Genomic DNA, 25,358 nt, shown 5'->3' on the forward strand with positions numbered 1-25,358 from the left:
CATTGCTATAAAAGCTATTCAAATGGGAAAGTACTCAATAATAGAGTACACAAGAGAGGGCAGGAATTGGAGTTTGAAAACGCTGAGTGGAGAACGGCACTTTAAGGAAAATAGAAGATGATTATAGGTTAATGAATAGAAAAAATATTATTATTTTCAAAAAAGAGCAATAAATTGTCAGATAAATAGGTGGCACTATTCTCCCTACAGTTCGTTTGCTTGCTCTGTCGATTACTTCGACCTAAAAACGCAAGTAGGACGTATCAGATCGTCGCGATGCGTAAGCGTACAAAAGAAGATGTAAATTGTTTGTGTATTCTTCTCAGTCTAAAGGTAAATACATAACAATCAAAACAAACGTATCCGATGCGGCGGAACGGAACCGAGTCATTGCTTATAAGACGAAGCAGGAAGTACACAACAAAGTTCTCTCAATTTGCGACACCCCTTTCTCAAATTAAAGGAACTAATTACGTTCATGAAAGTTACATTCATGTCGAAGATTTATTTTCTTTGCATACAGTTGGTTTAAAACAAAACAACAACAACAACCATACAATTAAATATAGCTTCTGCTACCGTAAACTGTGTTCCTAGACGTCCACAGTGGCAGCCTTGAGTACAAGATAATAATCCTCTGTTTATTTCCGGTCGGCGCCGGAAAGTGCCTTTGCTTGTTTACATTCTTGAGGAGGTTTAGCAAACAGCGGAGCAAATGCACTGGCTGCCTATCCGTGAAAACGATGGGGGACAGTTGACCAGTGTGTAATGTTCCAGCTGTAGGTTCTTTGCTGTTGTTCGGATCATGGCTGTAGCTTGCCGCTGCATGCCGCTGCTCCTCCTGCTACTGTGGATGGAGCTGCTGGTCTCGGCGGAGCAGGTCGCCCTGGTGGAGGTTTTCTTGGAGCAGCGACTCGATGGCAGCACTCTGCTTCAGGGAGAGGTGGTGGAGGCTAGCGGGAGCTCCAAGCACCGGGAAGAGGACCGAGAGGACCTAGAGGGAGAGCTGGTCCTGGTTAGTGGACCGGATTATTGAAAGAGACGGATTGATAAATAGAATTTTTGGGAGGAATCTTCACAGAAAAAAGGACAGGGGACGCTGGTTCTGCAATTTGACTTTTACAATGCTTTGTTGTCTTTTCAAATAGTTTGTGAAGGGTTTAGTCCTACTTAGGTTTAAGACTTTCTAAACATCAGAATTTATGTCAATTGTCCTTCTACTTAATTATTTTCTGGAAAGCAGCCACACAATAAATCTGAAAGCTGTTGAAATATTAGCAAGGCTGTGCATCTTTGAAATATGATGATGACTTTTTGGGAGGATGACATCAAAATTTCAAGGCCTGGAAAGGTTTATGGGTATTTTCTTTGCTAAAGAAACCAAATATTAGAGTTTATGCTGTCAGAGTATTTCTTTTTTTAAGACAAGATAAGATAAACCTTTAATCGTCCCACAGTGGGGAAATTTACATTGTTACAGCAGCAAGAACAAAGGAGAATTTAACATAAATAGTATTTGAAGATAAGTAGAAGAAGAAGGAGATTATAAGAGGATAAATATAAGGGATAGTGCAAATGTACAAAAATAAGTGTGCAAATGTGTAAAAATAAGTAATATATAAGAGTAATACACAAAGTAAAAGAGGAAGAAGTATGTAAAGCAGTGGAGTATGTACAATCTGAAATATATGTGTATTTACAGTGATATTGCACAATGAAAAAAGTCCTGGTGGCTATGTGGTCTGCTGGTTCTACAGCTGCTGGTTGTAAAGTCTGACAGCTGCAGGAAGGAAGGACCTGCGATATGGCTCCTTCACACACTTTGGGTGAAAGAGCCTGTCGCTGATGGAGCTCCTCAGTGCTGTTAGGACGTCCTGCACGGGGTGGGAGTAACTGTCCAACATGGATGCCAGCTTAGCCGTCATCCTCCCCTCTCCTACCACCCCCACGGAGTCCAGGGGGCATCCCAGGACAGAGCAGGCCTTCTTGACCAGTTTGTTAAGCCTCTTCCTGTCAGCTGTCCAGATGCTGCTCCCCCCAGCAGACCACTCCATAGAAGATGGCTGATGCCACCACAGTGTCATAAAAGGTCTTCAGGAGTGCCCCCTGCACCCCAAAAGGCCTCAGCCTCCTGAGCAGATAAAGTCTGCTCTATCATTTCTTTCCTTTTCAATACTTGTTTACTTTAATACACAATTATGTAGTAAAAAAAACACATAGCTTGACATACATTTCAGTAAAATTATAGTCATGGACATATATATTGTTAAAAAGTATGTATGAACTCTCCATTAGCTGTCATGGCTCTGGTGTTGGTAGGCACGGTGGTGCAGTGGTTAATGTTGTCTCCTCACAGCAAGAAGGTTTTAGGTTTGAGCCCCAGCTCGAGCACCCTTCCAGCCCTCAGTGGGTTGCATGTTCTCCCTGTGCCTGTGTGGGTTCTCTCTGGTACTCCAGCTTCCTCCCACAGTCCAAAGACATCAAGAGGGGACGAGGCTGATTGATACTCTAAATTGACCGTAGGTGTGACTGTGAGTGTGAATGGTTGTCTGTCTCTATGTGTTGGCCCTGTGATGGACTGGTGACCTGTCCAGGGTGAACCCTGCCTCTCGCCTGAAAGCTGCTGGGATAGACTCCAGCCCCCCTGTGACCCTTAACAGGATAAGCATTAGAAAATGGATGGGACGATGGATGGATGGATGATGGCTCTGGTGTCCAGACGTGGGGCTGATGTGTGGGTGTCTGTATAGTCTGAGTCTCTCCACCCGGAGGTTTTGGGCTGCTGTGTGTTCTAACATCAGCATTTACAAAGGGGTAAATATCAGGTGGTCCACACTTTCATACACACGTTCAGCCTGTTTTCTGTCTCTAGATCAGGGAGGGGGAGCCGCAGGCGAGCAACAGGATTGAGAAGGATGATACTGAAGAGCAGCAGCTGTGGATCGGGGTGGTACCCGTGGAGATGGATGAGAACAAATGTTCAACCGTGAACCAGGAGTCCTTCGCTGATGCAGTGGTCAACAAAGTGAGTCTATTGTGGTTGCTACACAAAAAATGTAGTTTTGTGCCACAAAAATTTAGATCACAATTGCCTCAAAGCACACAAGTACCGATTGCTTGAGAGACCCTGTCCACTGATAATTAGCGTAATTGTATGATTGATTTTGTTGAAGGGAATGGAAAACCTTCAATATACCTGGACTCCTTATGCTTGAGATGTATTAGGTTTTAATTTTTATTTTTAATAACTACTGCCTGCGCTAAATGAGTTTTACATTTTTTTTTTAATTTGAAAATGAGGGTGGTGCAGTGGTTAGCACTGTCGCCATACAGCAAGAGGTTCTGGGTTTGAGTCCCGGCTCGGACACGGGATCTTTCTGTGTGGAGTCTCCATGTTCTCCCTGTTCCTGCGTGGGTTCTCTCCAGGTACTCCAGCTTCTTCCCACAATCCAAAGACATGCAAATGGAGACTAGGCTGATTGAATAAGATTGACCGTAGGTATGAATGTGACAGCGCATGGCTGTCTCTATGTGTTGGCCCTGCAATGAACTGACGAACCATCCAGGGTGAACCCGGCCTCTCGCCCGAAGGCTGCTATGATAGGCTCCAGCCCCCTGCGACACTTAACAGGATAAGTGGTAGAAAATGGATGGATGGATTTGAAAATGAAGAACATGCATCCAGAGAATTTTCAGGGTGGGTTGGGGTTTCTATTCAAAAATTCAATGTTATTAAATAGTTATCATGTTTTTTTTAATATTTGTTGAAGATTTTAGTCTAGTTTGATTAAATAGCTAATTTTAGCTGTTCATATCTGTACTGAATCACGTGTTCATTTCTCTCCTAGATGAAGCGAGCCTTGGTCCTCGGAGCTTCAGCGTTGATCATTCTGGCTCTCAACCAAAACACTGTCAGTGAGGTAAAAAAAAAAACCCTTAAAAATGAGGGTATTTAACATGAAATCTTTTGGAGCCATATGCCATAATTTATAGCAGAATAGTTCATCCTTATCGGTGTGAATGAATGAAACACATGTATGTGTGTTGGATTTGGATATGGGGTGGAGCTTTAACTCCGAAAAGGGAAGTTAAGTTCAACGTCATGACAATCAAGGGTGCAATGGATGAGCATCAGTTTTTGACTGTGTCTTGTGTCAGTGTGTGTGTGTGTGTGTGTTGATGGTCTTACCTCAAAGAAGAGGAATGGAAACATTTTTAAAATGGGCAATTCGCTTTTATCAATGGGAAGGTGAGCATGTGTGAATCAGTGGAGTTCTAAATAAATGTATCACTGAATCCAAACATTAGAAGTGACTGGACATGAGTTTATTGATCCAAGAATATGCATCTGAAACAAGTTCATCCATCCACCTCGCAGTGACTTGTTTGGTTCAATAGTTTCTAAAGTTAAGTTTATTGATACGTTTTTTCTTCTACATCTAAAAGTCACAGTTTGCATCTTGAGCCACTTTGCATCTGGATGCTGAAGTTGACTTTTCATTTATAGAAGTCAATTTTTGTTCTGTGCGCCGACGAGTATGGGTTTTTGCGGTTGTTGCTGATATTTGGGAGTAAAAACTATTTTAAAATCTAGATATCAATATTTTGTCCGATAATCATTTCAAGTAAAAGTCTTTGCCAGCAAAACGTACTTAAAGTATCAAAAGTAAATGTATTTCTGTTTGAGGTAAACAACATTAAGGGTTGAAGTGATTTGTGGTTGAAGAGCTAATAATTTTTGCTGTTCTAGAATTAAGCTTAAAAAAATCTTTTTATTTACCTGTATACCTGCAAAATATACATATATTGAATATGTGAAGATAGTAGATGTACAAACGTGTGTGCAGTCCGGACAGGATTAGGATGAGGATGTGAACTTGTATCTTTTGATAACTTCGCTACGTCACAGTAAATGTGACAGAGGAAAATGTCCAGGCTGTAACTGAACCACTCTGGTAATAATATTCCCTTCCGCTGTCCTTCATACTTCATTGCTGATACAGCAATAAGCCGGTCTTCATCTTTATTCAGAGCAGACTCAAATGCACCCTGTAACTAGGAAAACTGTTTATTATCCTTAAGTCAGTGTTTGTCTTCTGTAGATGGATCTGTCTCAGGTGCTGTCCAAGCCCATCATTGTGATACAGACATCTGAAAATGTCACCAAGCTGATTGGTGCTTTGCTCAGGTACTAAACAGTTTGTCACACATAAAACTACCAACATTTTGTACTTGAAAAAGTGTTGAATTGCTGCTGTAAAAAAAGTCTGTTAATTTTTTTTGTGTCACAGGAGTTAAATAGAACATGTCACCAGAGTAGGAACTTTTGACACTGTCAAAATCAAACTTGGAAACATTCATGGGGACCAGTGGTCGGTGGAATCCCCCGAAAGCTGTACTTTAACACATAAATGCTGAACAAATTTCCATATGTTTTGGGGAATTTTTTGAGGGATTTATGGATAATCGCAGGTTCAGGCCAAAGTGAAGGAACAAGTAAAAAGTAAATGATGTTTTAAAAAAAAAATCCTTGTAAAATTAAGGTTTAAAATACAACTTTGTTTTTCTAGTTATTTGTTGCCCAGATTAAAAAAAAAAAGTAAATTGTTTGATTCTGCATGTAAAGGTAAGCATGAGATGCACACCGCTCCGAAAATGATCTATTGTATACGTTTTAAATACCAGTAGCAGATGAATACTCTGTATAAGCAAGTTGAGGTATTAAAAAAAAGAAAAAACTAATTTGGAAACATCTCTAATGTTTTCACAGGTTATAGTATATTTAAATGTAGTGATGGAGGATATTTTCTGGCGCTACGTGATTGTTCTTTGCCTTCAGGGGTCTTCAGGCAACTGCCAAAATCACATACAAGACCATCCTGCATGACAATCTGGTGAGCTGCCCATCAATCAGCTGGTTATTCGTGTCATCCAGTGGTGAGTGAACAGATGACAGGCTGAGTTTACAGTGTGTGTTTGGGCAGGGAGCCACGCTCACTCTGTGGTCCAGCTGCGGTCGATCAAGAGGCGGTCGCTACGGAGAGTGGCAAGGTGTCATCTGCACGGGAGAAACCAACTCTCAGGTTCAGGTGGGGGGAAACACAGCATTATCCTCATTCGCGTTTTATTAAAGGAGCACACCAGCTTTGAAGCAATTGCACTTATTTGCTGTGCTCCCCAGGACTAGACAAGAAGATAGATACCCTTCTCTCCTCTTTGCATACCCTAGGGAACAGAGACTAGCAGACCGCTTGTTAGCTTAGCACAATGAATGGCTGTGTTAGCATACCTGTCTTGCAGGCTCAGCTTCCACAACCTGGTGTTCCTCCTCTGAGGATTACAAGGTTCAGGTTCTTGGTTTTTCCAGTAGTAATCATGATTAGTCACCCTTCTATTCAATTAACAAACATTTTTCTTTGAAGGCCAAACTTTTGCAGCACTGTGCCTACTCAGGAAAGTAGTTCAAACCAGGCATCTGATTCTAAATTAAATAAGTCTCCTCATTTGAAATGGATTTTGGGGTCTTTGAGGACTTTTGATGCTAACGCTTCCCCTCCACTACCATTCATTGTGCTAAGCTAACTAGCAGTCACCTGATCTCTTTGGGTCTCTGCTCCCTAATGCAGCACAGAGAAAACGGTATCTAACTTGTCTGGCTCTGAGGACAACAAAAAGATTTCCCAAAAAGTTGGCATGTTCTATTAATGGTGCTGTAAGTGAGTCCAAAGTAAATGCTCAACTCATCCTTGGAATTTGTAGTATTTTGACACCTTTTGCTAATGCTAACTTTGCACACATCTGGATCTTTTCAGAAGTACCTGCAGCAGCTGTGGGACACCGTCCTCATGGTCGCTCTGATCCTGAGCACCGGAGTCATTGTTCAGGCCCGCTGGCAGTACCAGGACCACCAGCTGAACAATGACTTAGAGGTACTGTCTTTCTGTATATTTCAGGGGTGTGGTTATTGGCTTATGAAGATACAGGGGTATCAGTCAGGTTCCTCTAAAGCCCCTTTCACACTGCACCAAAAATGTGGGTCAAAACAGGTTTTTGCACAGCCTGAAAGGGTCGACTCAGCATTTTGACCCGCGTCCACCGACTTGCCAAGCGACCCGGGTGTTGAGCGGCTCGGCTCGGCTGCAGTGTGAAAAATGCAACCCACGTCGCCTCAGGTTTCACGCAACCTTCCTGTCACATCCTGATTTTGTCACTGTGCCTCCTGTCAGGCTTCGCCTGTAGCTTCTTCAGCTCCCTTCCAAAAACTCCATCCTCCTTCGCTGCATTAGCGCTCTGACATTTTACAATCTGCGCCGAGTTTGTTTGCTTTACAAAAAAGAAAACATTGTAACGCACGCAACGACAACGCTAACGTTCGACTCAACAACGTCCATGTTTTCATTTGTTTACTGAATGATGAATGTGAAACATAATATTTAATGTCACTTATAAACCTGCAATGTTGCAAAAATGGAAATACTATAAATCAAATCTTTTTTTGCAGAACATATGAGTTTTTAGTATCAAGGATCTATCCTGAATTAGTTTGGTTGTGCTGTGTCCTGTGTCAAGACAGTGAAAACAGCATGTGATGCTCTATGTTGTTCCTCAGTTGCTTCCTAAACAGGACGTACTAAAGACAATGTCTTCCCTGAAGACCAAAACCTACCGTCAGCCCAAAACCTGGTGTGATGCGTCCCAGACAGGAGAAACGGACAATTGTGCTGTCTGTCTTGAGCCGTTCAACAACAACCAGGTGAGCGAACCTTCTTTCTGCTGTCTGTGCGGATGCTTTCAGTCCACATGAAGAACCAGGTAGAAAATAGACATGAGAAGCCAGCCAGCCATGGATGAGCAATCAGCCAAAGGTGTTACAACACAAACCTTTCTCCAGTTTTTAGTAAAATAGAACCTGTTCTAGAAATAAGGGATAGACCAATCTGGAATTTGGAATGATACCGATCCCGATTTTTTTTCCATCATCCTTAGCAGATGGCCGATTATGGCCTGCCGATTTTCTTGAGCCAATACTGCTTTTGCCCCTTCAATTTACATTGAAAAAATGACACAATGATAACAAATATTACAGGTCATGAAACATTTATTGAACAGTGCAGTTTAAATAAACAAAATACAAATATTATAAATAAAATAAAACAAATGTTTAAAAATGAGGAAAACAACTGTATCACACTTCCCAGATGTGGGCTCGCTGACATGTTGCCACACTGTGTTTCGTTCAGCAGCCATCTGTATAAAGAATAAATAAACACACAGATTAATATCAATCTTTTAGCATCATCTTACATTCATATTACCAAATAACATCACCCTTTAATGAATATCTACAACACAGCCTTGATGATGCATTGCTGACATAAACTTGAAAAGTAGCTTTTGACCTGAAATGCTTGATTTGTAACTTAACACTACCATGGTTTCAGTTTTTTGGCAATGAGACAAAGAACAGGCATGAAAAAGACTTCTTTAGAAGGAATAATTATTCAACCATGTACTCGACATTTCTCTAAGTGAGACGCCCCCCCATCAGTTGAGCGGACGCGGGCTGAAAAACTCCACCACCGCAGTATTGATATGGGCAGCTAACAGCTTTAAACACGTTGTCACTAAACATTGACACAATTCGTGCTGCATGTAAAACATGTCTCTCATCTTAAAAGTTCTTCTAGTGCACGCTTAAGACGTCCGATATCCCCGCAATAGGTACTCGCTAACCCCGCTCCAGGGGAGAGAGGGAGCTTAGCGTGTGTACCGGTACATGCACAGAAAAGCAAGAGAAAAATCAACACCGGCTCGTGAGCTGATGGCGGTGAGAAATATAGCGGCCGCCATCAAAAACCCTATGAAGGAAAACCCTGGATGTTCGACATGCTGTGAAGCTAACTAAAGAAACAAATTAAAAACTTACTGTTACTTACTGGAGCAGCTTCTAGGGCAATGCTGCTTTCGCCGCTCTCCCAGTGGTGGAGGGGCATTGTGTGCATAGACAGAATGGTCTGCATGTGGGCTGCAGGAACTTCCGGCAACACAGAGCTGCCCGCATGGATGCCTGACTGTAAATCATACCGGGGGAAAATATATCGGAGAACCTACACACGAATGGGCCGATCAAAGCTAAAAAAGAAAATGTGTTGGAAGAATTACAAAGATTGCAGTAGAACTGCTAGAGGCACAAAAAAAAATGAATTCACACTTCAGAGTTAATAAGGTGTAGGGAATAACAGGGTTGTAAACGACTGCTCCTCTGTAGCAGAGAAAGTAAAGCTTTGAAAAATAAATGACGACAGACGAGCATGTGTGATTCAGTAGACACCACGTTCAAATGAGTGGTTTTCCACAGTGTCTGCGGGTTCTGCCGTGTCTCCATGAGTACCACCAAGACTGTGTGGATCCTTGGCTGCTGCTGCAACACACCTGCCCTCTGTGCAAACGCAGCATACTCAGTGAGTTCTCATCTCAGCATCAGACATACAACTTCATGATTAAAAACGCCTCTGCCAGTATTTTGTTGCTCATCAATATTTTGTTGACCTACTAATCGTGCCCATTTCAGTTGAATTTTAAGCCTTTTTCTGCCCTTTCCAGGTAGCGTCTGCAAAGACAGTTAACATTCTCCTCGCTGTTGCTGCAGCACTGGGCATCAAGTCGCTCTTGTCCTGCATTACACTCCAGTAGCCTTTTGTTTTTTACTGACCTCATTGCTTCCTCCCTCCAGCAATGGATTGTGGGAGCATATATGAACTTCAGTCAGGAGTTGACTGGCTGTCTGACCCTCAGGTGGATGCTGCGGGTATCCCAGACATGAAGTGGTAGTATAAACACGATACTATGAAGTACTTTGCTGGTACTTTTGGTGTGAACAGCACTTCTTCCTTGGATCATGTTACTGTAGTCGTGGAACTATTTGTATGTGACGTTTGGAGGGTGTGTGTGGAGCACTTTCAAACCCTGAATACCTGACTGAGTTTTCACGAGTCTGTGCATGAACTTTTAGTGCTTTATTTTTAAGCATGGTTGTATTGAATGACAGGCCAGTGTTGATGTTCACTTTAAGTCGAAATTGTGTCAATAAGCAACATTTAAAGCAAGAGTTTAAATGTAAATGAAGTCATCTGATGTTGAAACTATTAAATGTTAGTTGAAGTGGTATTGTAGTTAACAGGAAGAGGGGTTTGCACTTCCAAACATGCCTTAGGAGCAACTGCAAACAGGTAAAAATAAAACCGCCGTTCTAAAATTCTGCTTTACAACCAGAGCTGTGTAGTAGTGAATTCAGTAGTTCCATTATTAAAAGGTAGTTTGGTTAAGATTTGGTAGAGACTTCCCAGCTGTTTCCCCTCTTTATACAGAAACTTAGAAGTCAGGAGGACCATTTTTGCGCTGACATTGATTATATAAAGCTGCACAATTAAACCTCATAGAGTTCTATCTAAATAGTAAATTCTCTTTACTAAGCCTTCCTCATGTTTTTACATTTTATTGTAAAACTATTCTTAGAAATCTGCATTAAAATAGCCTGTTTTCATAGAGTAAAATCCATATAACCTGTTAAGTCTAAGGTCATCTGTTAATTTTCTAAAGGAAACAAATCCCACGATGGACTGGAACCTACATGATGTTAATCCAGAAGGCCTTTTCCATTCAAGTGCACTGATTCCGTGCATCATTTCCACCGGGGCTATCAGCTTGAAAATGTCTTAAAAGAGCATGCCAAATTTTGTAAGGAATGTTCTTACAGAACAACCTTTCCAAGGGCCAGACAAGTTCAGTAGAGAGAGAACCTCCTCTCCTCTGTGCATGAGTTCGGGGGTCAAGACCAACTGACAGCTTGTTACCTAAGCAAAATGAATAGCAATGGGTGAAGAATTAGCATACCTCAGTCAAGAAGTCATCAAATACACTTTTCTCCAAAGTGGTCTTTGCATTTTATATGAAAAAAAAGTCAAGATGTTGTAATTTTGGAATGACACACAGCTGGAGACATTTTCCAAACAAAACCACATGGGATGAGATTTCCGGAAAAACCAAGATGCTAAATGTAATGTGGTTGAACCAGAGTACACATAGGAGGAAGCAAAGCGGGCAAGACTGAGGTACGCTAACAATTCCATTCCATTACCATTCACTGAGCTACTTAAGCCGGTCTCTGTGGAAGTTTAAACCCACAGAGACCGGCTGACTGCTAGTTAAGTAATCTAGTAATCTCAAGACACACATGCAACAGGTACTTGACTAACTTTACTCATTGGCTTGTTTAATACTTCAGTGTGGTCAGCTGGGGTTTTTCTGGTTCTTGCTCTCAAATTTGGCTCAAATGTCAATGCCTGCAGCGCTCATTGGCTTCACATGCAGGCAAGAAGATGCATCATGCCACAGTTTTAAAACTATCATCCACCTGAAGACTTTAATATGAGTAATTCATTGTTGGTATGAATCTTACGGGATTTTTTTTGACAGTATGTCACTTTCACATAAAAATGTAAAAGATGTAACTAAATAACAACAAAATGACGTGTCATCTGTAATAACCGCAGCCCTGTTCCAAAGTGCATTCTCCACAAAAGACAAACTCATTTGTATGTGTCGTGTAATGACTCAAACTCAAAGGATGTCAAAAACAGAATATTTAGAATACTGAATATTTATTTCATTTTTTTGCAATGTCAACTCCAAAAAGCAATTACATGTGCTTTTTTTTGTGTTACAAAATGCTCTAATTGACCTGCTCTCTCCATAGAAAATCTTCTGTGCATGGTAAAATGTTGGAGGTTTCCCCATAGCAGCTCCTGTCAACAGTACATCACTCAACACAAAAGCTTCATCATGAGATGGTCAGAGGGCAAATTTCTTTCTAGACATGTTTGTTTTGGCTGGAGCACAGTGGTTTGACCTGGGTGGATGACATCACATGCACTTCCAAGCTATAAGCACTGACATGCCTCTCAGCTGCTCATGTCCAGACTTGATCAGTGGGTCAGAAATTGTTCTTCCAGATACAGAAGGAACCATGGTATCTGCAGAACCCTGGATGTTTCTTCCTTTTATTCCTACATTGTTTATTTAATGATGTCACAAAACTTCACGAGATCACTCTGGATCTTAAAGTGATTTGTTACTTGGCAAAAAATAAAGGTCTTTGTGTTCAGACTTTCACTTAGAACTTTGGTTTTCATTAAACTAAGAAATGAAAATAACTTGAGCCTGGAGGATGTTCTTTTCCTTAGCCCAAACACTAAAACCAGATGTTCAGTGTCTCAAACATTCAAATAAGGGGAGTCTGTAAACATCACCAACTTAAAACTTTTTCTTCTAGGGAAAAGACAATGACTGCAGCATGGGACTGAAGTGACAAAGACAGTCACAAAGTCATGACCTTTAACCCTGATCCTATCCTGAGCCCCAGGTTTTTCCCTTCGCTCACAGAGACAACCTTCTGCCTCTTGTACCAGTCCATTTGGCAAGTTGGCAAGCCATCACCTCCATGTAGGTCAAGAGGGGATCATGCCTTTGTTCCTCTTACGGTCTGCCATGGAGCGCCGGTTGTGGTTAGCACCACGACTTTTGTTGGCCTCTTTCTTACGACGGTCAAGGAATGTCTCCAGGGTTTGTCCTTGGCCTTTGGGGCGGCCGACCACGTTACTTGCACGCTCAGATCGGAAGCCTGAAGTGCTGAAAGAAGAAAAGTACAGAGAGCAGAAAAAATTGTCAGTGCACAGAATACAACAAAATGTATCATCTGCTTTGGATCCCACCAAAGTCAGGGGCACTGACAGGAATATTCATTGCTAAAAACTCATGATGGGAAACCAGAGCACCCAGTTGCAAACTCGCATAGAACCAGTGAGAATATGAACACTGTACAGAGAGGAGATCTGGTAAAGCTGGGATTTGGGATTGCTGTGTAATAGTGAGACTGCTAACCACTGAGAGTGGACAGAACCATGACCAGTGCTAAAGACAAGGTCCTAAAACTAGAGATGTCATACTATTTATACCTTCCCTTGGCCTTTTGTGGAGAGTGATACAGACTCTGAATCCTCAACTTATATCTGGGCCAATATTGAATGCTGTTCTAATACCAGTGTTTTAAGAACACACACTGTGCAGATATGAGACAATGTCATTGTTGTAAAACATGAATAATAGATCAATATACAAATAGATAGATAGAAATTTGATTTTGTTGTTGCCCATCAAACCAAAGCCTTGATAGTGGACACAAATATAGGGTTAGGCTACTGTTTCAGACCAGAGAAGAATGTATTTTCGGGATTTTACATTACTCAGAGATAAATGAGCTAATTGGGAAGTAGCACAGTCTCTGTTCAGGGCATATGAATTATGTGATATGAGACAGTGTAGTGTACAGACTTACAAACTCCCCAAAAGCAATTTTTAGCCAATAGGGCTATTTCTGAGTCTGGTATCGAAAGCTAATACCACCAATTTATTGAATCATCCATAGTTAAAAAAAAGAGCATTAAACAAGGTGGTCTAGTAAAGCTACCTTAATCTATCAAAGGAATCTCAGACAGCAAATTATCAATAGAGAGGAAAACATACATTCACTAAGCTCAGTAGTAAATTAACTCATTGTTTGAAGTTACAGAAATCAGATCCATAGGCCCTTTTTAATGACTTCATCTAAAAAGAAAAAGTTTTAAGTTTTTTGTATTTATTAAAATGGCTTTTTTAAAATCAGTGTTTATGATTTGATGTGTTCCAAAAGAAAATTGCTGGATTACAGTAGTGTTAGTTTAGTCTTTACCCTTTCCTTTGCTGCATGGCAGCTCTTCTAGCTTCAGCCCTCTCCCTCAGCAGGGCTGGGTCTTGTATGAACTGGTCCCTGTTTATGTTGTTCTGAAATAAAATCAGTTCACAGGTAAACACAGATCACCACAAAATCAAATCACGGAAGAATGCAGATATAGAAACCAGATATAAGCAGTTTCATTTCACTACACAGTAAATGAACATCTACAACAACATTGTTAACTGAAATCTATTTGTCAAAATTTGAAAATATGTTTAACCTTGCATGAAATAGACTGACAAAGATGTAAAATTCTAAGTAAACTCAAAGGCACTATCTTTTTAAATGGATCATTTATTAAAGGATACATCTGCCTTGTCTTGTAAAGACGACAGTATGCGTCTCTTCCTTCGGAAAAATTGTCAATACCTGTACATTGTCTTCTTCCTCATCCTCCTCTTCATCCTCCTCTATGTTAGTGGGTTTGTTTCCTTTTCTCAGTACCTGAGGGACCGTAAACGGCCTGTGGAAAATTAGGTGAAAATAAAAATAACGAAATCCACTAGGGACAGCCTGTCAAATGTAATTTCACTTCATCCTGATCAGGACTGAAGAATGAATGTAGACGTGTGACTTACCTTCTATTCAGAAGACTGTCTCCATCCAGGTCATTAGCGCCCACTTGATTCATGTCATAAGTGTCATCGTACTCGTCATCATAGTCGTCCAGGCCATAGCTTGCTGCAGTCTCACCAGGTTCGATTACAATCTCTTCAACTACCGTCTCATAGGCCTGGTATCGAGCTCTTTGCTCCGTTATATGCTCCTTGTCATTAAGCATCTCTCTGATGGTTTCACCTTTCCTGCAAAAGTTAGAGAACACAGCAACCTTGACCCATGTAAATATGCCTATGAAAACACTCCTAGATCATTGGTTAGTGACAGCATGAGGACAAGGAAACACCAACGTCAGACTTGGCTCGAACTAAACAATTACAGATATCTCACTTTTCTACCTCAAGGACCATTGACAAAAAATCCCAAACTATTTTGACGAATCTATTATTCTAATCAATTAAAAAAAAATTGAAAAGTATTCATGAAATACAATTACTATTTCTGGTTAATGTTAATGGTTAGCTTGCCAAACTAAGTGTATCAAAGTAATAAAACTGTTTGAAGATGGATTGTGTACCACTATTAATAGATCAATGTTGTTGTTATTATTAGTAGTAGTATCATCTTTGAGGTTTTAACATCTACTTACCATCATATTTGTAGATTATTATTCAAGTTTTTAAAAAAATAATTTCCTAGACAAAAACTGATCTTTAAACTTGTATGGCTTTTTGCAGCCCACAAGATGGCACTCACGAAACCAACCCCTGTGGTTCAGAAAAATGGAATTTTTGATAGTTTCAGTTTTTAACTAGACCATTAAGTGGGTTTGAATTATCTGTCCAACTCTTGAGTCCAAAGTCGTCAGTCAGAATGTCTTTATTGTACTTTTACCTCCTTCCCTTCCAGATACGGGACATGTCCAACTGATCCCTGCGGAAGACGTCAAATTCATCATCATCAAACACATTGGATCTGTTGCTCAGGACACTTGGAAGATCCTCCTTTTTAGGCCTGAGAATAAAAAACAACAACAACAACAATTAAAAAAAAACCTCTTTATATTTACAATGTAGCAACGTTGCAAAGGCCATTCCAGTACATGGTGTCAGAGTGTAGCCTCACCTTGGCATGGTTCGATCCAGTTTGTCCAGGTTTGGAGTCAACCTGTCCTCCAAAATGTTGTTGATGACCAACTCGGAGTTGAAGTCATACTCCTGCAGGCAGGCCAGCAGGAAGCCCTCCCCTAGATCAGGTAGCAGGTCCCTTATACATGACAGCAGAGACTCCAGCTCTGCCCCACTGACAGAACAAACTGCACCCTGGAAACACGGCACAAAATTTAGATCTCTAATATTTAGCTACATATCATTAAAGTAAACTTAGGAATATTTATGCTTTTTTGGTGTTATTTAAAAGCAATTCTACAGTTTATGTAAACAAATCTCAATTATTTTTTGATTTTGTTCAAAGCAGCTAGAAACAGGTAATATCTGAGATCTGAATGAATACCAAATTAGCAAAAATGATGAAAGGACAAACATTATTTCCTTTCCAGGGAACATCCAGCATGGCTTCAGCTCCCCTCACGCTATCTCCTTCACTTTCCAGGTCATGGACTCCCCAAGACTCAATGCCAGCTGAAGAGGAAATGGCAGAAGCTCCGCCAGCTGCTCCCTGAAAGCCTGGAATCGGCGTGGTTGCTTTAGACTGAATCTGTGGTTTCCGTCTCCCCATGCTGTCCCAAGCACTTTCAACCCCCTGGAGCAGGTATGAAGTCCTAGTTTCATCACTGAAAAAAACAAGTAGTTAAGGGAGAAACTGAGGGTAACTGTTGCTCTTCAGGAAGACATGAATTGAAATACAGAGATTTTGCATCACTTTATTATTCAAGCAAATATCTGCATAAAACATGTTAAGGTAAATGTGATGAGGATACATGACAGGGAGGGCTTGATGAAGGAGGCTGATGTCATCTGCAAGGGGGAATTGCTCATCGTAGTCTGAGAGGAACCTACAAGGACAAAGAAACAGCAAAAATCATATTTCACCGAGTACATTTTTTTGTGTAAACTGTAACATGCATGTGAATTCTGGAGTTCTGGGCAAAACTGACTATTGCACAGTCACAGTGATCTTTGACAGCCAAATCGTATCAGTTCATTATTCAATCAAAGCAAACATTTGTACCAGATTCAAAGACAGATGGACAATCTAAAAACATTATGCCACTAACCAGGGCTGTCATGAGTGCAGAAGCACAAAAATCAAAATATAAACCAACTGGACTACAAATCCTTATTGCGTACAATTTACCATAAAACTGCAAACAGGCCAATATTTCAACAAACCATATCTCAGATTAAATGGAAAAGGAAGCTGTGATTTCACTGTCCAATGAAACCTAAAGATAATTAAAAAGCACTTAGTGCATAGTCACGGCACTTTGGTGCTCAGAGCCTGATTAAAGCTGCAAGCAGCAATTAGCAGGTCCTCATACCCCACACATGTTGGCGTGTGTGGCTGTTGAGCAGAGCAAGAGTGGCAAGACCTGATAATATTTGGAACACACTCATGTGTACAATGTAGTGTAAATGTCACTTCCTGGGTCCACTAGATGGTGCTACACAACACAATCTTAGATGATAATGCTGTACATTCCTGCAAGAGAAAACATTATGATTTTGATGCAAATCATATGACACTGTGACATCAGGCTTACTTCCTGTAATCAAGGCAGCACTATGACTATGACTTAAATTCAGCGTCTCGGTGTCTTCAGGCCAAGGCTCCCATTAGACATGCAAAAAAAAAAAAAAAAAAATCCCTGGTGGAACTGTGTTTAATCTGCCCCAAAACCGAACAGTCTTCCTTTCCCATTCTACAGCACTTCACCAAGTTTGGTGAAAATCAGTCACATATTCTTACTCTGCTGACAGATAATCACCAAAATCATGACCTCTGTGGTGGAGGTAATGACCCTGATTATATCATATTACCTTTTCTCTGATAAAAAAGATGTGAAATGCTGAAGGAGCTCTTCTGCAAATGTTTGTATGTTTTCTCCCCTGCAAAGCAAAAAAAAAAAAAAAAATCATTGCAGTCTTAGTGTATGTTAAAAGAGATCAGCAATCTCACAAAACTGCATGTAGTTGTCTCACCCTTCCAAAATCTGCTGTAGGCAGGTGTGGTGCAGCAGGAGGTGCGCAGTCTCTACCATCTTACGACGGGAGTGAGACAGCCTCTTCCACAAGTCCTCCTGCAGGCTGATAGAGGGTTTGGGGGATTATTCACTGTCATAGCGGCAACCAAGCAGCACACCTTGTGATTATATTCTGAGGTATGCTCACCGCTTATCCTCAAAATCTCTTTTTGTCAAGGCCCTTTCCAGGTCAGGCACAGCGGTCTCATAAAAAGAGGTCAATCTACCAAGAGAGAAAAGACAATTACGAGGAAAATAATTGTGAGCTGAGAAGCTGGATGGGAAACCAGTTCTCAAACTATGTACCTGCCAAGGAAGCCATGGGATTGGAAGCTAGAACAGGCGGCGTGAAAGATGTTCAGGAAGGCATGTATGGTGGTGGTTGAGTCACACAGGTACAGAATGAGGTCTACAAGTTCCTGGGAACACAAACATTAAAACATATAAATTACAGACATATCCAGCGTTTCCCACAGATGGAAACTTTAACAGTGCTGATGGGTGGCAAGCTGAAGTAGTACTGCCTGATTGTGAAAAAGCCATACTGTGATTTCATTTGAGCAATATTACGATATAATCAAGAAATGTGTATACTTGTTCTGTTCATGAGAAAAATGCACACAGATTACTGATAATTTTGAAATATTTATTTTCTTAACTCAAAGATGCAGTACAAACTTAAATTAACATAAACAAATACAAAAACAAAGAATTGTGAAGTACTTTAAAATTATTACTATTTTATTTTATTTTTATGTTATGTAATTGCACCGGATGTCATCTTGACCACAACTCAGTTCATAGTGTAGCTCCCTGCTGAATCTGCTGAAAAATATTTTTGGGCCCTGTCACAGTTACCTGGTTTGGTCTAGACTTTCAGACATTTCCATTTGATCCGAAGCAAAATTACAGATTTTAAAAGCAATGCAAGCACTTATAATAAATAGGTGTCTTCAAATCACTGCTGCAATCATTCGTTGTTACTCCAGTAGGCATAAAGACCCATCCACATGTATTTAGGATGAAACTAATGGTGACAGATAAAAGCAGCTAAACTGTCCAAAAACATCCATTTACAAACTCTAAGTTGGATTGTTCAGTTAATTCCACCCAAATGTGAACAAGCCTTTGCAAGCTGGCTCGAATGATTAACTATACTGTGTGGCTTGAGCAAAAAATACACAAAGTATTCATGAATCATTCAGCATATGATTGAATAAAGAATATGTAGATAATTCCGAAGATGCCCTTGATAGTTTGTAAATGGATGTCTGTGTGCAGTTTTGCTGTTGTTTGTGGTAAGGTCAAGAGGGTGAAGCTAAATATATGTAGCTGATGTTATGTTATGTTCTTTCTGCTTTCCGAAGTCACAAAGAATTAATGCAGCCAGGAAAAACTTCTTTGAGCTCAAGACACCTATTTATGAGTACTTGGAGGGCAAAATCTTGTTTTCAGCTCAAGTGGCATTTTAAACCTCCCGAGAAAGCAATCCATATAATAGTCAAACAAAATTAATTATCCTGGAAAGTCCGAACTTGGTCCATTTCAAAAGGCAGCAACAGTTGAGTATGCTACAGCTGAGAAAATAAAAGAATGTTATTTGAGACCGACGACAGGAAGCAAACCCAAATACAGTGCATTGCTTTCAAAGGAAAAATACCACAAGGCGTGAGGCTGAAGTTGACCAAAGAAAATAAGCAATTTAACCCTCTTAAAAATCTATTAAAAAGGTAAAAGTGCCAAGTTATCAGACAAGGTTTTACTGTATTTTAATGTCATGGAAAATGTTTCAATGCCCCAAAAACAAATAAAATATCCAAGTCAAGTCTTTATGTGCGGCTAAGTCCACATTTCTAATAAACACTCGCCATTCACACGTGATGAAGATGAAGGTTCAATGTGTGTCTTACCTCTTGGCTCATGGTAATGGCAGTGGGATGTTTGTTTGCATTAAGTTTCATGGGCTCCGAGGCAGTGGCGCCTTCACAATGGAGTCCACACTTGTCCAGTATTGTGTCAAACACCTGAAGGTATAAAAAAACAGAATGAAATGGGGAAGAGAGAATTTTCCATTCGAATTTTGAGACTAATGAAATCAACAAACTGAAGGTACCACTGTCCACCATTGTTTTACATTTAAAGTTAAGTCTATTATTAAGTTGCAGCCTTACTTTATGGAAAAAGGAAATACACCTGTTACAGAAACATAAGAGCTGTGTTGCTGAAATGTGGTCTGACCTCTAAGACAGTGGGCACTGTCTCATCCAGGTCACTGTAGTAGGATGGTTGCTGAGTAAAGATGTTATCTAAAAAGGACATTGTACTCATAGTTAAAAACAGAGTAGAATGGAAAAAATGACAGTTCCTCACCCAATATTTTGACTAACAGGACACACTTCTATTTTTTTTACCGATAACGGTTTGTATGAATTGAAACAGCCTACCTATCATCTTATGCAGCAGCTGGCTATTGCCCTTCCCAAACAACACACACAGATCCAAAATTTTGGGAATGTCGAAAAGAAAGTTCTCATAGATAATTTCTCCAAAAACAGCTGGGGTGATAAAGTTCTCCTGAGGGAAGAGAAGCACAAACACACGTCTTAACAATCAATAATTTTTTATCAAGGTTTTCTACTTGAAAATAACAGTGAGAGGTAATTCAAAACTGGAGCATACCTCCTTCTGAGAATCTACTGACAGTAGTGTCATGTCACATCACTTGACTGGGAATATGACAAAATTTTCCACCTTCTGAAGTTGACTTAAAATGCTGTGGACCCCATGTAAGGTGATTTTACTTAACAGGGACCCATCTCAAGATATTCTGATTTTTGTTCAGACATTTATCAACTATTTCTGCCAGTAACTAATTCATATCAACAAATACTTAAATAAATATGGTTTTGTTTTATTGCTACAGCATTTTTGCTTGAAAATTGTCTGGGAAGAGTTATTTAGTTAAAAAAAAAAATCAAATAATCAGAATACAATTTATTCTGAGCTGTTTCTTTTTTCACTTATTTTATTCTAACTTTTTACCAATTTATTAATTGCTAATGGTCTTTTAATTTACTTTTCTTGTTGCCAAAATATTAAAAGAAATATACATCATGAAATATTTGTTACAAGTCCAACCAATTCATCGGCCGGCCAATTTAATTAGCCAATATACCCATTAGAGCATAATTGGTAATCAGCCAAAAGTTGGCCGATAGATGTAATTTTCCGTCATAAAATGGTGTTAATATGGTGTTTTTCTTAGAAGTGATGTCCTTGTGTATCCAGTGGAAGGCTCTCCAACTCTCCCCATGTCACGCTCTACAGCAACCCCACAGAGTGAGAGTGAAGTGTATACTATAATGAAAAGCAAACATCACATACTAGACTAAAACCAAGCAGTGTGCCTCAATGGTAAATTTATAATAAGTGGTTTGTGAAATAAAAAATAACTTAAGTTCCCCAACTCCCATGACGTGCCTCATTGTGTCACGCTCAGTGAAGCGTGACATATGTTAGCAAGCTTAAGAAAGTTAGGATAACCAAGCTTAAAAATCTGCTCCCTTGCGAAGCCATTTAATCGAGTCAGTCACAGCACCATGAGTGATGTAACAGTAACGTTACAGTACCTCAAAGTAATGTTACGCTCACTGGGGAAGCTGCATGGTACCAGACTAGATAAGACCGTAGTACATTAGGATGTTTTGTTGCCATGCAAAAAACGTTGAGGGGCTGCATTTATTTTCAGCAGCGCACTGACTGCTTTTTTGTTGTTGTTGTTGTTGTTTTTTAACTTATGGCATTGAGAAGGAAAAAAAAAACATTTTTGGGTGAAGTTGTAACTTCATGGAGGAAAGAAAATGTGAACACACTTTGGGGACATCCAAGAGGCACATTACAAATCATGTTTTACCAGAGACTTTTGTGACACTGTTTATCCACCTGCCTGTTACCTACAGATATACATTTACTGACCTCTTACGTACACACTGTGCAATGGAATGCACACCAATAACAGCGCTACCATGAATTCTAATTCAATAAGTGTATGCAAATGTATTCAAGCCATCAAAAAGTAGGTATTTGGTCTTTTTCTATATGAAAAATGTAAAAAAAAAAAATGTAATTGGCCTATATATCAGTTATCAGAATTTTTATTCCCTAATATCAAAATCGGCCCCAAAAAAATCCATATCAGTCAGGCCCGAGTTACAAGTAAACTACATGTCTATTATTAAAAATCTTAATAAATCCCATGACTCTGGCCAAATCTTATATTGAGATTCATATTATAGAATCCAGTGATACAGGTTGGAAAGTGGTCAGACTTATACTTGAACTATCAGAAGCCTCAGTTCGACACAAAGTACTGTATATGCCCAGTGATTGCCTCGCCATTGGTTTACATTGGAAGGTGCAATGTGGCACAGCAACTGTCGGGCTTACAGAATCCAAACCGTTTGCATCATTACAACGTTTTTAACAACTTGTGTTCGGCAGTGTCATAAGTCATGTATTAAAGCTGAAGGCAATACCATTCATGCCCTTGGAAGAGATCGTGTTCGTTTGGGATCCAAAATTGGTGCAAAGACATACTTTCATGTGCATATTGTGGAGTTCTTTTTGGATTTAGGTCAGGGGTGTCAGTGTATGATTTGTAGGTCTTGATGACACAAATAACTGAGTTTTGGGTTCGACGTCTCTACAACATTCCTATGGGCCGTGGCACCCTTTTTAGATACCTAGGTGGCGCTGCTGAGCACATTTAAGCAACTGGGTGGTTACTTTTTAAATTTTATCAAATTTTTCACTAGACTTGATGTGCATGCCAAATTTGGTGAGTATTTCACCATGTTTAGGGGGTAAAATTGAGGTCTTAAGTGGCAGAATAATACAGAAAGAAGGAATAAAGAAAGAAAGAAAAAAAAGAGATGGAACAGGTAAAGAGGGCCTTCGCCCCTTTAGGGCTCAGGCCGTAATTAAAGTGAAATTAAACTATTCCTCACCTCTTGCTAGTGGATCTCCAGGGCCTATGGAGTCCCTGGGCCCCTGCCATAAACTGTATCTCAAATGACTACAGCATTGTCTGGTTCTTTAAAGTAATGATCTTACCTTTGACTCTTTATGTGTGGCCATCCTAAGGAAGGTCAAGAAGACGGCCCTGTGGATAGAGCGCTGCATTTCAGCCGCCACGGGGGATGATGGCGGGATAGTGAGGTCGAGGCTACGAGGAGCATGATGTAGGTATGAGTCTAGACATCTCTGCAAAGACTCATCAAAAACCACCTGATGGGGAAGAAAAACAGACCAAGACACAGAGGAGAAGAAACATTAACAGACCCAGAGTAACTGGACTGGCAAAATATTTACATTATTTCTGGGTCATTTTTACATATTGACAGTGCCTTCTCACCTGACACCAAAACTTATCATGAGGCATCATGAGCAGCCATTCAAGGTCCTCTATGATAAATTTGGTATGCTCTAAAAACTCCTCCAGTTCAGCAGGAGAGCTGTCTTCCAGCAAAGGCTTGTAAGGCACAAAATATCGCTCCTCTTTTCTGTCAGGGTGCTAATGTAGAAAAAAAAACAACAAAAAAGCAGAATTGGACTCTGACAAATTCACAGCCTTCATCATTACAGGGAGAACTCACCAGTGCAGGAAGAGTGCGCTCCTTTCCCTGTGGATCAGGTTCAGTCACCCGCTGCTCATCAAGTGGCACTTGAGCGCAGGCCATAGCTTTTCCCTCTCAAATATTTTCTGGCAAACCAGAAAAAAAATAAATGTTGGCATATACGTCAGAGGTAAGCACATGTATTTATTTCATGCTTTGGTTCACTGAACAGAACAAGTAGGTCAGCAGGAGGCTCCATCAGTAAAATAATTTGACCACAGAAACATTTTCAGTCTATCCTCAAGTTGAAATTTATACTACATTGAAGAAATACCATTCCTGAGATATCACAAGAGATTTGAGCAGAGTGTTACATTTGAAGAAAATGGTGTTCTGGAAATATTGCATGAACAAGTAACCTAAACAAATATTTCCATTGGCCCATGACTATCACTGGCAGAAAAAAATACATATTGCTAATGGAACTGAATAGATGAGAGCAAAAAAAAAAACAAATGGGCTCCTATGATTTGGCCTTTTCAATCTGCAGATATCTATCCAAATGCGTGGATTTTTTATGTTCTCCTTGTGTCTGCGTGGGTTTTCTCCGGCTTCCTCCCACAGTCCAAAAATGTGCAATTTAGGTTAATCTGTGATTCTCAATTGACCGTAGGTGTGGCTGTGAGTGTGAATGGTTGTCTGTCTCTATGTGTTGGCCCTGCGATGGACCGGCAACCTGTCCAGGGGGAACCCCACCTCTTGCCTGAAGTCAGCTGGGATAGGCTCCAGTCCAGTCCCCCCCCCCCCCCCCCCCCCATGACCCTTAAACAATAAGCAGAATAGAAAATGGATGGATGGACAGATATTATCAATACAGCATCATGTAGACAAACCTTAAACCTTCATTTAGGTCTTTTTTTTCTACATTGATGATTATTTTATTTATACATATTTAGGATCTTGTTTTAACATATTATAGCATGCAATTCCAGTTAGACTTTTTAAATGTTGCAAATGTCTAAAAAAAGATCTTAACTATTATTATTATTATTATCTTTCATGTATGCAGATAACTTCATTGACGATATAAATCTTAAACAATAAAACTTTTGCTTCATGGAGAAACTTGGGAGTGCAGTAATACTTGACCAAGAGTATCTATACTTTGAGTCAAGCACTCGGGTTTTGTACTTAGTCTACCACTGACCGGAACAGATGACAAGAAAAGAAGAGGAGACTTAAGCAAAACTGGACAGACGTAAATATAAGCCATCGGATCAATAGTACACACGGTTGTCAGTTTATTAGGGACATCAAGCATAAGAAATGTAGTTAAACAAGAACAACTTATTGCTTATCCAATTACAAGTGCAGTTGAGCCGTTCTATTCTGTGGTAAACACCATCTAGTCTATCCTTAGTGATACAAAACGGATGGACTGACCTGTTCCTCTATCGCATCAACATCCAAAACGACTATCAACGAGACATTTACCAAGTAAAAACCAATAAACTGTCAACTGAGTCCATATAATTTGTAATGTTAAACCTATGTAGCTGAGTATATATTTTATATATATATGTCATAATCTGGATGTGAAAACTACAATGGAGGACATTCGTGGACATGTTCTACGGTAAATTTAACAGTAGAGACATTTTACTATCGTTTCCGTATAGCGAACTTGCCAGGAAACCTGAAACTCCATGTTAGCTAACATTTGATGTGTCACGCTGTCAATGGTCAAAGCTTTTAACATCTCGCCACTCCGATGGATGCTAGCAGTATGGAAAAACACTTATAAGTTTCAGAGATGACAGCGCGTCAGTCAATGGAGAGGCTAGCATAACGTGGCTAGCCCACCGGTGAATTCATAACAGTCCTCCAGTTGCTTGCATGAGAACAACTGACAAGAAAATGAGTCATAACTTCTCCTCACCTCTTAACGTGGCTATCTGCAACCCTTCCAAGCCATTTGCAAACACAACTTCACAGCTTTCTCCACAGTTTCATTTTCCAAACGTTTGGTAAATCACCTGCCAACAGTCTCAGGCCACGGTCAGGACGCATGCGCGGTAGAATTAGCTCGAATGCGCTTATCGCCCTCTTGTGGGCACCAAAGACACTGTAACTAGATTTTGTCTTTCTTCTT

At 40.2% G+C, this 25,358-nt stretch overlaps 2 protein-coding genes across 2 annotated transcripts; one reads left to right on the top strand and one right to left on the bottom strand.

Moving 5' to 3' along the window:
* The first annotated feature begins 643 nt into the window (after window positions 1-643).
* rnf215 (ring finger protein 215) lies at window positions 644-12,172 on the top strand. The gene is made up of 9 exons (XM_086206919.1): window positions 644-1,015; window positions 2,873-3,025; window positions 3,849-3,920; window positions 5,103-5,188; window positions 5,840-5,894; window positions 5,985-6,089; window positions 6,813-6,929; window positions 7,610-7,753; window positions 9,359-12,172. Exons 1-9 carry the CDS (start codon window positions 806-808, stop codon window positions 9,554-9,556), a joined length of 1,140 nt encoding a protein of 379 aa, XP_086063045.1. The 5' UTR covers window positions 644-805; the 3' UTR covers window positions 9,557-12,172.
* On the bottom strand, window positions 11,639-25,294 carry ascc2 (activating signal cointegrator 1 complex subunit 2). Its single transcript, XM_086206914.1, has 19 exons — window positions 25,146-25,294; window positions 23,246-23,352; window positions 23,005-23,163; window positions 22,704-22,877; window positions 20,036-20,165; window positions 19,830-19,897; window positions 19,502-19,615; window positions 17,898-18,010; window positions 17,740-17,814; window positions 17,551-17,655; window positions 17,389-17,457; window positions 16,329-16,403; window positions 15,932-16,181; window positions 15,515-15,711; window positions 15,284-15,403; window positions 14,410-14,634; window positions 14,201-14,294; window positions 13,787-13,878; window positions 11,639-12,687 (listed from the first exon to the last, which is right to left on the bottom strand). Exons 2-19 carry the CDS (start codon window positions 23,327-23,329, stop codon window positions 12,507-12,509), a joined length of 2,325 nt encoding a protein of 774 aa, XP_086063040.1. The 5' UTR covers window positions 23,330-23,352; window positions 25,146-25,294; the 3' UTR covers window positions 11,639-12,506.
* Window positions 25,295-25,358: the final 64 nt, after the last annotated feature.

This window comes from Aulostomus chinensis, chromosome 6 (assembly GCF_037954235.1).
Source record: "Aulostomus chinensis isolate RoL2024-O1b breed Wild chromosome 6, RoL_Achi_v1.0, whole genome shotgun sequence".
NCBI classification, from domain to species: domain Eukaryota; kingdom Metazoa; phylum Chordata; class Actinopteri; order Syngnathiformes; family Aulostomidae; genus Aulostomus; species Aulostomus chinensis.